Source organism: Scyliorhinus canicula, chromosome 17 (genome assembly GCF_902713615.1).
Source record: "Scyliorhinus canicula chromosome 17, sScyCan1.1, whole genome shotgun sequence".
Lineage (NCBI taxonomy): Eukaryota > Metazoa > Chordata > Chondrichthyes > Carcharhiniformes > Scyliorhinidae > Scyliorhinus > Scyliorhinus canicula.
The window spans coordinates 120,595,305-120,612,844 of NC_052162.1; the positions used below are offsets into that span (position 1 = coordinate 120,595,305).

General features: G+C 48.3%; 2 protein-coding genes and 1 long non-coding RNA gene across 3 annotated transcripts in view; 2 read left to right on the forward strand and 1 right to left on the reverse strand.

The window, feature by feature from the left end:
- Positions 1-17,540, reverse strand: part of LOC119951774 (zinc finger protein 229-like) — a 711,453-nt gene that overhangs the window by 84,078 nt on the left and 609,835 nt on the right. The window lies entirely within an intron of this gene.
- Positions 1,177-6,288, forward strand: LOC119951865. Its single transcript, XR_005457687.1, has 3 exons — positions 1,177-1,496; positions 4,405-4,495; positions 6,189-6,288. It is a non-coding gene; the product is annotated as an uncharacterized LOC119951865 (long non-coding RNA).
- On the forward strand, positions 6,444-7,979 carry LOC119951802 (gastrula zinc finger protein XlCGF8.2DB-like). The gene has a single exon (XM_038775164.1). It carries the CDS (start codon positions 6,528-6,530, stop codon positions 7,536-7,538), a length of 1,011 nt encoding a protein of 336 aa, XP_038631092.1. The 5' UTR covers positions 6,444-6,527; the 3' UTR covers positions 7,539-7,979.

A 17,540-nucleotide genomic window follows, 5' to 3' on the forward strand; every position in this document is an offset into this window, starting at 1 on the left:
GCGAGACCTGGCACCCGCTGACTCTCCCACCGCCCCCCCCCCCCCTTCTACCGACGCTCCCGGCCCTACACTGAACGCTGACTTCGACAGCGCCCCCTCCATAGCGCCCCCTGCCCCCCAGCCGACACCGACCACCCTAATCACTCCTGATACCCCCCCTCTCCAAGGCGGACAAAGCTTCAGTCAACCGTGCTCCCGGATAGACCACCATCTGAACCGACCGCATCCACGGCGCCACCACCGGAGCGGCGAAAGTCAGCATGGACTATCAGACCACCACAAAGACTGAACTTATAATTTAAAAACACTTCATCCCCGACGGACTATGTTTTTTTTAAACAGGGGGTGAATGTGATGATCGGAATACCTTGCCCCTTTAAGAGGCTTGTGATGATCGGAATACATTGCCCCTTTAAGAGACTTGGAACCCTGGGGGACTCCGCCTCTGGCTACGCCCCCTGGGAAACAGTACTTAAATGAGACTCCATTTTGCGAGCACACTTCTCATGGAGGCTGCCATTGTTCACTGCTTATTAAAGCCTTTGATTACTGACCTAACTTTCGTGTCGTAATTGAGAGTGCCTCAGTCTTTAAGCCATGAGGTGGAGATGCCGGTGTTGGACTGGGATGAGCACAGTAAGACACCTTACAACACCAGGTTAAAGTCCAACAGGTTTGTTTCGAATCACTAGGTTTCGGAGCACTGCTCCTTCCTCAGGTGAATGGAAGGCGCTGAGGAAGGTGCTATGCTCTGAAAGCTAGTGATTCGAAGCAAACCTGTTAGACTTTAACCTGGTGTTGTAAGACTTCTCAATGTCTTTAAGAAAGAGAGAGAGACATCTGGGCCAAGATTTCCAGAGTCTGCACCCTCCCTGGATTCACTTCCTTTCCCTTCGGTTGGTGCAATTGACCAATTGAAGGTGAGAATGAGAAAAGAAATGGAAAGGGGAGAAAAGAAAGTGTTTTACTCACAGATGTTGGAGACAGGAAGAGGTTTCCGTCTGTGTGAAGATCAATCTTCAAAGCCCGCGCTGATTGGCTGGAGGAGCAGAGTCCTTCCGGTCCTAACTCTTCCCATTGGTCAATACCTCAGCAGGAAGGTCAGGGGTTGGGCTTTCCCTCGCACATGCGCCGCCTCTACTCTCTCTAGGACATGCGCAGTCCCGGCCCGGGGGGAGGGGAAATCACCGAGAGGCTTTTTGCTCTGGCCGGAGCTGTCAGCCGGTTGCCTGGAAACGTTGTCTGGAGGAGGGGGAATAATGAGTGGGGCGGAGCTGCTGTGTCCGCGTGCCGGGCCTGCGCACTGGAACCCTTAGATGTCACCGCAGATTCCTCTGCGTGCGCAGGAATGTTCTTGACCAATGGGAAGAGTTGGTGAACCGGAAGGACTCCCTTCCCCATCCAATCAGCTTCTCCGTTGTCTGATTGCGGAAGCTGGACAATGAGGAAACCTGGGACCTCACACACACTGAAACTTCCTCCTCTCTCCAACATCTGTGAGTAAAACACTTTCTTTTCTCCCCCTTTCCATTTCTTTTCTCATTCTCACCTTCAATTGGTTACTTGCAGCAACTGAAGGGAAAGGAAGTGAATCCAGGGAGGGTGCAGACTCTGTAAAGCTTGGCCCAGGTCTCTCTCTCTCTCTCTCTTAAAGACATTGACATCCTTTGCTCCCTCAGCTTGACACATTTATTTGTCTGGCTAAAAGGATGGTCTCTTTCCCAATGTTCACAATTAAAGGGCTGCTTTCCCCAAGAGATGGCTGGCATTTAAGGGACAGTAAATTAACATCGGACAGAGACCTGTCTCGTGTTGTTATATGGTACAGATTAGAGATATTTATGGTTCAATAATAAAGTACATTTATTATTATTCCTAGCCTTATGTAGCTCTATTATATATTTCCAGTCATTTCTTCCCTCAGAGGGTTATTAGTCTCTGGATTTCTTTCACAGGGACCAGTGGGGTGTGGGGGTCATTGAATATATTCACGGATTAGTTGGACAGATTTTTAATAAATTGATATGTTTTAAATCATGTTCTAAACAATGAATGCAACAGAGTAACAGAAAGAATGGTGGAAAATGGGCACCAGAGCGGAACAAGAGATATTGCCAACATTAATACATGCAACACATTGCAGAATTAATTTGGAGCAGAATTAATTTGGAACAGGATATTTGAGGAACCAGTGCCTTGAGATGAAATGCCAGATGAATTGAACAACCAGTCAGCAGATTAAAATAGTGAGTGTGGAAAGAGGATGAGATTATCTAAAAACCGAGGATAACAATTCAGTTTGTAAACCCAAAAATATTACAAACAGACTAACAGCAAAATCAAATTAAAATGAATAACATAACATAGATGACATAGAACTCCTATAGTGCAGAAGGCCATTCGCCCCTCAAGTCTGTACTAAGCCTCAGAAATAGCACTTCACTGAGGCCCACTCCCCATCCTATCCTCGTAACCCGGTGCATTGATCATGGTCAACCGATCTAACCTACACATCTTGGACACCAAGGGGCAATTTAGCGTGACCAATCCACTTTCACTCCACATCTTTGGACAGTGGGAGGAAACTGGAGAACCCGGAGGAAACACGCAAAGACACAAGGAGAATATGCAAACTCCACACAGACAGCTGCCCAAGGCTAGAATTGAACCTGGGTCCCTCGCGCTGAGGTAGCAGCATTAACCACTGTGCCCTACTCCCGGCCTAAGTTAAATTGAATTCACTCATGGAAAGCTCAGGAGGAAGCCCAGGAGGAGCAAGTCAGTCAAATTGGAGCCTATGTATTTGTGATAGGAGTACGATACTCTACCCAATGCATCAGACTGATGCTTCACAGCTTCAGGGTCCCAGGTTCGATTCCCAGCTTGGGTCACTGTCTGTGTGGAGTCTGCACGTTCTCACTGTGTCTGCGTGGGTTTCCTCCAGGTGCTCCAGTTTCCTCTCTCAGTCGAAAGATGCGCAGGTTAGATAGATTGGCCATGCTAAATTGCCCTCGGGTTAGGTGGGGTTACTAGTTTACGGGGATAGGGTGGAGGTGTGGGCTTAAGTGGGGTTATCTTTCCAGGAGCCGGTGCAGACTCGATGGGCCGAATGGTCTCCTTCTGCACTGTAAATTCTATGACTCACACTTTATAAATTGCATGGAGATGCATTCCATAATCAGCCTGTGCCAGTTTTGGATAGAGGGAGAACTGACTAATCTGCTTCTGTACTGAGCCAGATGAATGTTGGCTCCATCCTAACCCAATCCCTTATGAACCTAAGGCGAGAGGCCAATTGATGAAGCCTGATTTGTGGGAGACTTTACCCTCCCTTAACTCCTGGTGATTGGAGCTTAACAAACTTGAGGCGAGGTTTATTTTGTTCCAGGTAGAGTTATAGATGTTTACAGCTTGGAACCAGGCTCTTCGGCCCAGCTTGTCCATGCCGCCCAGTTTCTATTACTAAGCTAGTCCCACTTTCCAGCATTTGGACCATATCCCTCTATACCCACCCTGCCCATGTAACTGTCCACTGCTCTTTTAAAGGACAAAATTGTACCTGCCTCTACACTGCCTCTGGCAGCCATTCCAGATGTTCACCGCCCTCTGTGTGAAGAAATGTCCCCTCTGGTCTCTTTTGCATCTCTCTTCTCTCACCTCAAATCTATGCCCTCTAGTTCTAGACTCCTCTACCTCAGGGAAAAGATGTTGACTATCGACCTTATCTATGTTCATTATTTTGTTGACCTCTATAAGATTACACCGAAGCCTCCTACACTCCAGGGGGAAAAGTCCCAGCCCACCCAGCCTCTCCTTATAACTCAGACCAGAAGAAACTGATCTGTTCCAACCTTTGCTATACTACAGCAGATATTTGTTTACAATTAGAGTCTGCACACGTTTTAAGACATTTGGTTTGAGCTGCTTGTTGAAGGTAAAAAAGGTCAGGAGTTAAACTGTAAGCTTTATTTTGTCATGACATCTGGATAAGTGTTAACCCAAGTATGATAGTGTTTGGAAAGTGAAATACTTCATCAGTTTCACTAATTGCAGGTAACCACTGGGGAGACATTTTGTTTACCATGAACATTTGAAATCTGCAAACTACTGATGCTTGATATCTAGTTGTGTACTGTTGATCATGCTGAAAATATCATTAATACCCATTGCCTTATTTTCTGTGGATTTAAAAAAAAATAAAGTTAGAAAATGAATCAGCATTGCTAAGAACTTTCTGAAAATAAAAATATCAAAATTATACTCTTTAAAAAAAAAGATATTAATCCTTTCTGAATTACTCTATCCTATAACTTCTTAACTAGTTGCCACTCTACGGTCTTCTATCCTTTAGACTCCCTTGCTGATACCAGATGGGAACTAATCTATTTCAAATTATATTTCAAGTTGTGATAGGATCCCAAATCTACAAGGAAGAATTCTAACTCACTTACCACTCAATGTCCTTTAAGGGTCTGGATCTGCTGAGGATGTATAGGTGAGTCTTCTGGGTAAACCACTATTTCAGGTTTAGATTTGAAATAAACTACTATTTCAGGTTGAAATTTAAAATCACACTGATTTTTATTTGCTTTAACAAAATCTCTTTTAGTTGATCAGACTTCAGGAGCTCTCTGAACAATTTTGCTTCTATCTTGATAGCTTGTGGTTGTTCACATTCTTCGGTCTTCCGGCATCTTCCGATTCCCATGGAGCGATGAGCTGATTCGAATCGAATCGAAGAATAAATTTGAACCGAATGGCTCGGCCTGTCTCTTCCCCCTTTCTCTCTTGTACCTGTGTTATTTGCCATGATGTGGAGGTGCCGGCGTTGGACTGGGGTGAGCACAGTAAGAAGTCTTACAACACCAGGTTAAAGTCCAACAGGTTTGTTTCAAACACTAGTTTTCGGAGCACAGCTCCTTCTTCAGGTGAACAGTGCTCCGAAAGCTAGTGTTTGAAACAAACATGTTGGACTTTAACCTGGTGTTGTAAGACTTCTTACTGTGTTATTTGCAACTGCCGTTCTGAGACTTTATACATTTCAAACCCTCTCTCCAGTGCATGTCAATTACAAAGCATTGTCTCATGTTTAACAAAATAGATGTGTTACATTAAAAATCGCGACTTCGCATCATCCCCAAGACTGCCAAACATTTCAAAAAACACGTGTTGCATTCTGCTCAAAGTCTAAAAAACCGTGAAGCTGTTTCTATCTTCGTCTATTTCAACCATTCTCATTGTTTTTAACTTCCTCTGCCATGCGTGCTAGCTTTAAGCTGTTTAACACCTTCATCAAGGCTCAAGGCCCTCATCATTCAAGCTTGGCTCCTCCCAGTACTGACATCATCTTACCAAGCTGAAATCTAATTAACTCCACAGGGAATCCCCTTCATCCAAACAACATTTCATTAGCCCACGCTTTTTACGATGCTTTAATTACACCTCTGGCTCCGAAACTTAATTTTCCTTCAACAAAAAATAAATTTAGAGTAACCAATTCTTTTTTTTCAATTAAGAGTCAATTTAGCGTGGCCAATTCACCGACTCTGCACATCGATTTACATTGTGGAGGTGAGACCCACGCTGGCACAGGGAGAATGTGCAGACTCCACGTGGACAGTTACTCGGGGCCGGGATCAAACCCAGGTCCTCGGCACTGAGGGGCAGCAGTACTAACCACTGTGCCACCGTGCTGCCCCCGGCAATGAATTTAAAGACAATGTGCTGAAGCTTTGGAATTCCCTACCCCAGAGGACTCTGGAGCCTCAGTCATCAAGTATTTTTACACCGAGATTGATAGGTTTCTCTATATTGAAGATATCGAGGGATATGGGGGATAGTGTGGAAAAATGGTGCTGAGGTAGATTGGCCAATGATCTCATTGAATGGTCGAGTAGGCTTGATGGGCTGAATGGCCAACTGCAGCTCCTATTTGTTATGGTCTCTGTGTCCAGGACAGGAAGCAGTGAGCAGGGATCTGTCAATCAGCCTGAATCAGCACCTTCAGGGGAATTGGGAGGGTGAGTATTAGATACAGCAGAGTGAGAATGGAGGGAGAGTGTGTGGGATGGAGATTTACAGCTTTTGGGGAATGAGAGAGGAAAGAATGTTCCATAGAAACTAGAATTGACTGTTCTGAATTTCTATCCTGTACTGACTGTGATGTCTTTTGTAAACTCCTTTTACAGGATGTGAAAGGATAGGATTTACAGACAGAAATCTCAAACATCACGTCTAGATCTGATAGAGTCACTTGGTTCATCGACCATTAAATCTATGAGAAATGTTTGCCCGACCTGTTGGCTTCAACAAAGTTTAAACGTCAGTGTGACTGGAAAAGCATCGAGACACACACACCCTGAGTGAGAGAGTCCCAGAGCACTGACTGTGGAAAGAGCTTTAACCAGTTACACAGCCTGAAAACACATCGCACCATTCACAGCGGGTAGGGACAGTACATGTGTTCTGTGTGTGGACGAGGCTTCAACTGATTGTCTAACCTGGAGAGACACGAGTTGACCCAAAAGATGGAGAAACGGTGGAAATGTGGGGACTGTGGGAAGGGATACATAGTCCCGTCTAAACTGGAGATTCATCAACGCATTCACACTGGGGAGAGGCCGTTCACCTGCTCTCAGTGTAGGAAGGGATTCATTTGTTTAGAAAACCTGAAGTCACACCAGCGAATTCACACTGGGGAGAGGCCATTCACCTGCTCCCAGTGTGGGAAGGGATTCACTCAGTCAAACAGCCTGCAGAGACACCAGCGAGTTCACATAGGGGAGAGGCCGTTCACCTGCTCTCAGTGTGAGAAGGGATTCACGGACTTATCCAATCTGCTGACACACCAGCGAGTTCACACTGGGGAGAGTCCGTTCACCTGCTCTCAGTGTGGGAAGGGATTCACTCGTTTAGAAAACCTGAAGTCACACCAGCGAATTCACACTGGGGAGAGACCATTCACCTGCTCTCAGTGTGGGAAGGGATTCACTCAGTCATCCCAACTGCAGAAACACCAGCACGTTCACACTGGGGAGAGGCCGTTCATCTGCTCTCAGTGTGAGAAGGGATTCATGGACTTATCCAACCTGCGGAGACACCAGCGAGTTCACACTGGGGAGAGGCCGTTCACCTGCTCTCAGTGTGGGAAGGGATTCGTTCACTCAAGCACACTTCAGAGACATCAGCGAATTCACACTGGGGAGAGACCATTCACCTGCTCTCAGTGTGGGAAGGGATTCATTCAGTCATCCCACCTGCAGAAACACCAGCAAATTCACACTGGGGAGAGGCCGTTCACCTGCTCTCAGTGTGAGAAGGGATTCATGGACTTATCCAATCTGCTGACACACCAGCGAGTTCACACTGGGGAGAGGCCGTTCACCTGCTCTCAGTGTGAGAAGGGATTCACGGACCTATCCAACCTGCGGAGACACCAGCGAGTTCACACTGGGGAGAGACCGTTCACCTGCTCCCAGTGTGGGAAAGGATTCTGTGTTTCCTTGTCCCTGCTGAGACACCAACAAGTTCACAGTTGATCACAGTGATGGATTCTGCTGTTATTGTTTCTGCTTCAATTACATCCAGGGCTGCATTTCGTTCTCTCTTCTCTTTCTCTCTCAGGGAATCTGAGACAGGAAAAGTGATGCAACCGTGGCGAACAAGAAAAGATTCCATTAGATCAAAGGAAGAGGCTCATAAAGTGGCCAAAATAGTAGTGAGCCTGAGGACTTGTTTTAGAATTTAGCAATGGAGGACCAAGAAACTGATAAATAGAAAATAGAACCTGGACTCGCACAAAGTGATCATGGGAGGGGTCTTTAATACAGTTATTGATCAGGGCCTGGATCGATCATGCTTGAAAACGGGCAGGGTACCAGCAATGGCAAAGGAACTGAAAGGGTTCATGGAGCAGATCGGGGGGGGGTGGATCCATGGAGATTTAGGCAGCCGACGGTGAAGGAGTTTTCTTTCTACTCCCACATTCATTTTTTTTTTTTTTTTTATAAATTTAGATTACCCAATTATTTTTTCCAATTAAGGGGCAATTTAGCGTGGCCAATCCACCTACTCTGCACATTTTTGGGTTGTGGGGGCGAAACCCACGCAGACACGGGGAGAATGTGCAAACTCCACACGGACAGTGACCCAGAGCCGGTCTCCCACATACATAAGGTATACTCTCAGATCGATTTCTTTGTTTTGGGTAGGGCCTTGCTGGCAGGGGTGGTGGACACGGGGTATTCGGCGATTACAATCTCGGACCAAGCTCCACACTGGGAATGACCTGCAGGTGAGTAAAGATAGCAATTAGCCCACGCAATGGAGGTTGGATGTAGGGCTGTTGGCGGACGAAGCGGTGTGCGAGAGGCTGAGGAAATGCATGCTGCATTACCCGCAGGTGAATGATACGGGGGAGGTCTCAGCAGCAGTGCTCTGGGAAGCGCTGAAGGCAGTGGTGAGAGGAGAGCTGATCTCGATCCTGGCTCACAGTGACAGGATGGACAGGGCAGAAACAGACCGACTGGTGAGAGAGATCCTACAAGTCGACAGGAGGTACGTGGAGACTCCAGAGAAAGGGCATTTAAGGGAACGACGGAGACTACAGGCGGAGTTTGGCTTGTTACCCACAGGGAGGGCAGTGGAACAGCTCAGAAAGGCGAGGGGAGCATTGTGAGAAGGCCAGTATGATGCTTGCACAGCAGCTCAGAAAGAGGGAGGCAGCTAGAGAAATAGGGAAATTTATCGACGGGGATGGGAACTTAGTTGGGGACTCGGTCGGGGTTAGTAAGACGTTTCGGGATTTTTACAGCAGGTTGTACAGGTCAGTACCCCCTGCGGGGCCGGAGGGGATGAGGCACTTCCTGGAGGGGCTGACTTTCCCGAAGGTGGATGGGGAGCTGGCAGAAGGACTGGGAGACCCGATCGGGTTGGAAGAGATAGTGGAGGGTCTGAAGGCCATGCAGGCAGGTATGGGCCCGGGACCGGACGGGTACCCAGCGGAGTTCTATAAAAGGTTTTCCGGGATATTGGGACTGGTGCTGATGAAGGTGTTTAATGAGGCAAGGGAAAGGGGGGGTTCTGCCCCAGACGATGTCACAGGCCACAATTTCACTTATCCTGGAATGGGACAAGAACCCGGAGCTATGTGGGTCCTACGGGCCGATTTCCCTGTTGAACATAGATGCCAAACTGCTGGCCAAACTTTTGTCCTCCAGGATTGAGGATTGTGTGCCGAACATTATTGTGGAGGATCAGACGGGGTTCGTTAAGGGCAGGCAGCTCGTGGCCAATGTACGAAAGCTGTTAAACATGATCATGATGCCCCCGGAAAGTAGGGAGGTGGAGGTAGTGGCCGTGATGGATGCGGAGAAAGCTTTTGACTGGGTTGAGTGGGATTATTTTTGGGAGGCCCTGGGGCGGTTCGGATTTGGGAGGGACTTTATTGACTGGGTCAGGTTTCTGTACCCGGCACCTGTGGCAAGTGTACAGACGAACAGGACGACTTCGGACTATTTTAGACTGCACGGGGGGGGCGAGACAGGGATGCCCCCTCTCCTCACTGCTGTTTGCGCTGGCTATAGAGCCGCTGGCAATTGCTCTGAGGGCCTCAAGGGGCTGGAAGGGGCTCGTCCGGGGGAGGGGGAGCACAGAATCTCACTGTATGCGGATTACCTGCTTTTGTATGTTTCGAATCCAATTGAGGGGATGGAAGAAATTATGGGAATTGTGGGGAATTCAGCTGCTTTTCGGGGTATAAGCTCAATATGGGGAAGAGCGAGATGTTTGTAGGCCAGGCGAGGGATCAGGAGAGGCGACTGGGGGAACTGCCGTTCAGAGTAGTAGGGGGACATTTTCAGGTACCTAGATATCCAGGTGGCGTGGGATTGGGGCTGGCTACATACATTGAACTTGGCCCGGTTGGTGGATCAGACGGAAGATGACTTCCGGAGATGGGATGCGCTCCCGTTGTCTCTGGCGGGCAGAGTCCAAGCGGTGTAAATGATGGTCCTCCCGAGATTCCTGATTGTTCTTCAATGTCTCCCCATCTTCATCCCGCGGTCCTTTTTTAAGCGGGTCAGTAAAGTTATTGTGGGCTTTGTATGGGATGGCAAGTCTCCGTGAGTGAAGAGGGCAATGCTTATGCGGAGTTGGGGGGGGGGGGGGGGGGGGGGTGGGCTGGCGCTGCCGAACTTTAGCAATTATTACTGGGCAGCTAATATAGCCATGGTGAGGAGGTGGCTGGTGGGGGGGAGCCGGCATGGGTGTGCATGGACGCGGCTTCTTGCAAGGGCACAAGTCTGGGGGCGTTGGTAACATCGCCTCTGCCATTCCCGCCGTGCGGTGCTCCACCAGCCCCGTGGTGGTGGCGGCCTTGAGAGTCTGGGGGCAGTGGAGGAGACATGTGGGAGCAGAGGGGGCATCGGTGTGGTCCCCAATCTGAGATAATCACCGCTTTGCCCCGGGGAGGATGGACGAGTGAGTTCCGAATTTGGCGGAGAGCGGGGATTGGGAGGATGGGGGACTTGTTTATAGAAGGAAGCTTCCCGAGTATGAGGGCGCTGGAGGAGAAGTTTGCATTGGCGGGGGGAAATGAATTTTGATATTTGCAGGTGCGGGAATTTCTGCATAGACAGGTACCAACCTTCCCACTCCTGCCACTCAGGGGGATTCAGGATAGGGTGGTCTCCAGAGGTTGGATAGGTGAGGGGAGTGTTTCTTACATTTATAAGGAGGTTATGGTTTCAGAGGAGACGCAGACCGAGGAGCTGAAGCGAAAGTGGGAGGAGGAGCTGGAGGGAGAGTTAGAGGAGGGCCTTTGGGCGGACGAGCTGAGTAGGGTCAACGCGACCGCAACATGTGCCAGGCTCAGCTTGATCCAATTTAAGGTCATTCACCGGGTTCATATGACAGTGGCCCGGACAGATTCTTTGGGGTGGAGGACAGGTGTGTGAAATGTGCGGGGGGGGGGGGAAGGGCAGTGAACCATGTCCACATGTTCTGGACATGTCCAAGGCTGAGGGGATTTTGGCAGGGGTTTGCCGACACCATGTCCACAGTATTAAATACGAGGGTGGCACTGAGTCCAGAGGTGGCAATTTTCAGCGTGTCACAGGATCCGGGAATCCAGGAGGAGAAAGAGGCGGACGTTCTGGCCTTTGCTTCCCTGGTAGCCCGGAGGCAGATATTACTGGCATGGAGGGACTCGAGGCCCCCGAAGTCAGAGACCTGGCTATCGGACATGACTGGCTTTCTCTGTTTGGAGAAAATCAAGTTCGCCTTGAGAGGGTCTCTGTTCGGGTTCGCCGGGAGGTGGCAACCGTTCGTCGACTTCTTTGCAGAGAATCAATCATCAGCAGAAAGGGGAGGGGAGCTATGACAATTTCTATGGTTAGCGTAGATTAGGGGGTTAAGTAATGGTGGGACCTGTGGGGGAGGGAGGTGGTATTTGCCCTATGTTTATATTTTTATGTACATTGCTTATATTGCTGCTGTTTCAATGCCCAAAAAAACCTCAATAAAATGTTTATTAAAAAATGAGACAAAATAGAATATGAGAGCAAACTGGCGAGAAACATAAAAACCGACTGGAAAAGCTCCTCTCGGAATGTGAAAAGGAAAAGATTAGCAAAGACCAATGTGGGTCCATTCCAGGCAGAGACAGGAGAGTTTATAATGGGGAATAAGGAAATGGCAGAGAAACTAAACAATGTGTGTCTGTCTTCACGGAGGAAGACACAGAAATTGTCCTAAAAACACGAGAGAACCAAGGGACCAGTGAGCACGAGGAACTGAAAGAGATTAGTATCAGTGAAAAAGTAGCACTGGAGAAATTAACGTGGTTGAAAGTTAATAAATCCCCAAAAGCTGATGCTCTACATCCCAGAGTGTTGAAAGAGGTGACTGTAGAGATAGTGGATACATTGGTGATCATCTTTCAAAATTCGAAAGATTCTGGAATGGTTCCTGCAGATTGGAAGGTGGTAAATGTAACCCCACTATTTAAGGAGAGAGAGAAAATGGGGAACCACAGACCCATTAGCCTGACATCAGTAGGAGGGAAAATTCTACAATCTATTATAAAGGATGTGATAACAGACGAATTAGGAATAGGGGCAAAATTCTCCCACCCCCAGCAGGGTTGGAGAATCGGCTGGGGCCGCCGAAAATCCCGGCCCCGCCGTGGCAGAGATTCTCCGCCACCCGGGAATTGGCGGGGGCGGGAATCGCGCCACGTTGAACGGCGAGCCCCCTGCGGCGATTCTCCGGCCCGCGATGGGCCGAAGTCCCGCCGCTGGGAGGCCTCTCCCGCCGCCGAGGTTTGAACCACCTCTGTGGCGGCGGGATCGGCGGCGCGAGCAGGCCCCCAGAGTCCTGGGGGGGGGGGGGGCGCAGGGCGATCGGACCCCAGGGGGTGCCCCCACAGTGGCCAGGCCTGCGATCGGGGCCCACCGATTGGTGGGCGGGCCAGTGCCATGGGGCACTCTTTCTCTTCCGCCGCCTCCATGGCGGAGACAGAAGAGAATCCCCCAGCGCGCATGCGCCGGTGGTGATGTCAGCGGTAGCTGCCTCTGACGTCACCACCGGCACATGCGCGAACCGACGAAGGCCTTTCAGCGGCGGGCCTGTAAGGCCGCTGGTGTGGGTTTTCGCGCCAGTCGGCGTGGTGCCAACCGCTCCGGCGCGGGCCTAGCTCCTCAATATGAGGGCTTGGCCCCAAAGGTGCGGAGAAATACGCACCTTTGGGGAGGTCCGATGCCGGAGTGGTTGACACCACTCCCCAATGCCAGGCCCCCCCGCCCCGCCGGGTAGGGGAGAATGCCGCTCCAGGAGTAGGCCACTCAGCCCGTCGAGCCTGCGCCACCATTCAATAAGTTCACGGCTGATCTGATTGCAACCTCAACTCCACATTCCCGACGACCCCCCGATAACCTTTCACCTTCTTACTTGGCAAGAATTTATCCAGATCTGCTATAAAAATATTCAAAGTCTCTGCTTCCACTGCCCTTTGAGGAAGAAGGTTGCAAACACTCGCAACCCTCTGTGAAAAATGGGCAAGCTGTTACTTTTAAAGTGACTCCAATTTCTTGATTCTCCCACAAGAGGAAACATCCTTTCCACATCCACCCGGTCGAGGCCCCTCAGGATCTTAGAACATAGAACATAGAACAGTACAGCACAGAACAGGCCCGTCGGCCCTCAATGTTGTGCCGAGCCATGATCACCCTACTCAAACCCACGTATCCACCCTATACCTGTAACCCAAAACCCCCCCTTAACCTTACTTTTATTAGGATACTACAGGCAATTTAGCTTGGCCAATCCACCAATCTTATACGGTTCAATCCCGTACCAGCCTCCCCGGACAGGCGCCGGAATGTGGTGACTAGGGGCTTTTCACAGTAACCTCATTGAAGCCTACTCGTGACAATAAGCGATTTTCATTTCATTTAATTTCATCAAGTCACCTAAACTCCATCGGACACAAGCCCAGCCTGTCCAATCATTCCTCATAAGACCAGCCTCCAATTCCAGGTATGAGTCCAGCAAACCTTCTCTGAACTGCTTCCAACACATTGACATCATCCCTTAAATGAGAGCAATACTGTACACAGTGCTCCAGATGTGGTCTCACCAATGTCCTGTATAACTGAAGCATAACCTCCCTACTTTTGTATTCAATTCCCCTCACAATAAACAATAACATTCTATTAGCTTTCCTAATTGCTGTACCTGTATACTCGCCTTTTGTGATTCATGCTCTTGGACACCCAGATCCCTCTGAATCTCAGAGCTCTGCAATCTCTCACCATTTAGATAATAAGCTTTTTTATTCTTTTTGCCAAAATGGATACTGTTTTCCCACATAATACTCGATTGGGGAGATTTTTTCCCACTCATGTCACCTATCTGCATCCCTTTGTAATCTCCTTATGTCCTCTTCACAATTTACTTTCCTCCCTATCTTTGTATCATTGGAACATAGGAGCCGGAGTTGGCCATTCAGCCCGTCGAGCCTGCTCCACCATTCAATACGATCATTGCTGATCATCCACTCCAATGCCTTTTCCCCCACACTATCCCCATATCCCTGTGTCATTGGTATTGAGAAACCTGTCAGTCTCAGCTTTAAACACACTCAGTGACTGAGCTCCCACAGCCCTCTGGGGTAGAGAATTCCAAAGATTCACAACCCTCTGAGTAAAGAAATGTCTCCTCGGAGACCGGTCCTAAGTGGCTTCACCCTTATTTTGAAATTGTGTCCCCTGGTTCCAGACTCTCCAAACCGGGGAAACATCTCGCCTGCACCCACCCTGTCTATTCCTTTCAGTATCTAAGAAGTTTTGGTGAGATCACCTCTCATTCTTCAAAACTCCAGTGAGTACAGGCCCAGTTTCCCCAATCTCTATTCATAGGACAGTCCTGCCATCCCCTGTGGTCTGTGGTTCCCTGTTTCCCTCTCTCCCTCCTTAAATAGTGGGCTTACATTTACCACCTTGCAATTTATAAAATTTTGAAAGATGATCACCAATGTATCCACTATCTCTCCAGCCGCCTCTTTCAACACTCTGGGATGTAGAGTATCAGCTTTCGGAGATTTCTGATTTATTTCTTTATTGCCACGTGTACCGAGGTACAGTGAAAAGTATTGTTCTACGTACAGTCCAGACAGAGCATTCCATACATGGAAAAAATACCATTTATTAACTTTCAACCACATTAATTTCTCCACTACTAGTTTTTCATGATTACCAATCTCTTTCAGTTCCTCATTCTCACCAGTCCCTTGGTGTTCTCATGTTTGGGGGAAATTTCTGTATCTTCCTCCGTGAAGACAGACACACATTGTTTAGTTTCTCTGTCATTTCCTTATTCCCCATTATAAACTCTCCTGTCTCTGCCTGGAATGGACCCACATTGGTCTTTGCTAATCTTTTCCTTTTCACATTCCTATAGGAGCTTTTCCTGTCGGTTTTATGTTTCTCGCCTGTTTGCTCTCATATTCTATTTTCTCTTTCTTTATCAGTCTCTTGGTTTGGTTTTCAGCAAAGGATGACCAAGTTCCCAATCCTCAGGCTTACTACGATTTTGGCCACTTTATGAACCTCTTCCTTTGATCTAATGCAATCTTTAACTTTGCTTATTAGCCACGGTTGCAAAACTTCTGTTGGATTTTTGTTTATTAAGGGAGTCTATATTTTATGTAAATATGTAACAATTCCTCAAATATTTGTGATTGCCTGTCTATCGTCATAGCTTTTATTGTAATTTCCCAATCTAGCACAGACAACTGTGAATACAGGCCCAGTTTCCCCAATGTCTCACCATAGGACAGTCCTCTGGTAAAATGTGCAGTGGCCTGTATTTTCGGCTCGATAAAATCAGACACTTTAAATTAAAAATTGGCCATTTTAAATGGAGCCACAGCAGCTCCAGCAACCAGCCTGAATACACTGAACTCCGACAAGCTGCCAGCACATGTCTGGAGCTGCTCTGCTCTATCAATCACCAATCAAGAGATAATTGGCTCTGTTCATCGATTGATTGTTTTGAATAGACAAAGTTACATAACAAACAATGCACCGGGAAATGGACTCCGGTGGACAGATTCCCGGTGTCCTGCTGAGTGGCCATTAGTAACCCCATTGGGTGGTGCCACTCCCACCCTGTGACCTCATCGGCTGGGGTCAGAGAACATTCTGGAAGGAACACAGAAAGGGCATAATGATCGAACCCTCGGACCGCCCAGCAGTGAAGACTCCACACACAGGTAATCGAGACGACTGACCAGAGACGGAAAGAAGCAGCGGCGAGACCCATCTTCTCAGAAGAGGACCCAGAGGAGATTGAGATACAGAATCGAACCCGCAGCTCGAATGAGTCAATCGGCTCGGGTACTATTGAGAATCTTGGGACTGTAATTAGTGGGATAATTTAAGGGTAACTGCTTGTGGAATAAAGTTATGTGATTTATACACTCGGTTGTCCTTTGTTTACCTAGAATTGTGGAAGATGATCACCAATGTATCCGCAATCTCTCTAGCAACCTCTTTCAACTCTCTGGGATGTAGAATATCAAGCCCCGGGGACTTATCAATATTCAATCCCATTAATTTCTCCAATGCAGCCTCTTCGTCATCCTTTATTCCTCATTCTCCCTAGTCCTTTGGCTCTCTGATGTTGGGAGATTTCTTTGGCTGAATTCTCCATTCCTGAGACTAAGTGTTGATACCGGGGCAGGATTTGCGAGTTCTATGATGACAAAACTGGCGCCGCACCTGGTCCGATTCAATGACTGGCACCGGCACCACATGGAACACAATCCATTCCAATGAGAAACGGTGCCGGATTTGCTGGATTCACGATTGACACTCAGAAGGCTGACAAGCAGCATAAACACACTTCACTCCACATATACACCATCCCAGCCAACGAGGTGGCAGTAAGGAGAGTGGCACCCCGCTTTACGGACACCGGGCTTGAGCCCCGGCTGGACGCAGTGGAGTTGAGGTGGGCAACCCTGTACCGTGGCCCGGGAAGGAGGCTGCCTGGGTGCAGGTGGCAGAGGCAGTACCCTCCGTGCGCAACACCGTCCGGACAGGCCAACAGTGCTGTAAACAACTGTACAACCTCCTCAGGGTGGCCAGGGTAAATAGGCAGCTCTGTGCCTCTGGCACCAAACCCGTCCCATGCTGTTTCTTAGCTCCACCCAAACAGATTCCACATTGTGTATTCCGGATCTTAGATCCTCCCTTATTAATGTACTGATGCCGTCCCTTATTATCAGTGCAACACCACCTCCTTTTCCTTTTTGCCTGCATCATCAGCACACTCAACAATCATACCTTCAGACCCATCATCCAAGTCATTGATATAAATTGTGAAAGATTGACTCCCCAGCACTGATCCCTGTGACACACCATTTGTTACATCTTGCCAACCTGCAAATTACCTGTTTATGCTTAGTCTCAGTTTTCTGCTCACTAGCCAATCTTTCACCATGAAAGATAGTTCTACAGTTAACAGCTACAAAATTGGGAAAGGAAAAGAACTGAACCCTCGGGAATGAATAATCACTTTGCACTGATGCTTTTAAGGTGTAGGTTTCCTCCAAAAATAATATTTAGTTAATGTTGCTTCTCGTTTGTTCGTTGCAGTAAAAGTTATAAAACCTTATGTCCTGTCATGTGATCCTTTAATTTGTTGACTGGGGATTTGATTTTTGTTTTGAAGTTACTGATCTTTACAGAGATCCCAATCCACAAGTTTTGACTTCCATTTGAGCCTCGGGCACCTTTCTGTCTCGTTATTGATCGTGTCAATGACAGCGAGGCAACTGAGCTGAGGGCTGAATGTAGCTGAGAAGAACAGGGCCTGTGCCCCAGTTGGGAATCTGCCATGGGTGTCACACTAATGGAGGTGTGACTGGGAAATCAAGGGATGGGGATGATCAGGGCTGATGGTGTCTTGAACCCAGGGTTCAGTGCTCCTGTGTCCAAAGTGGGGAGTCACGGGAACAGGCTACAGAGGAACCGAAG

Excerpts from the sequence above, each read along its gene's own strand:
- LOC119951802 (XM_038775164.1), top strand. The coding sequence starts at position 6,528 with ATGGAGAAACGGTGGAAATGTGGGGACTGTGGGAAGGGATACATAGTC.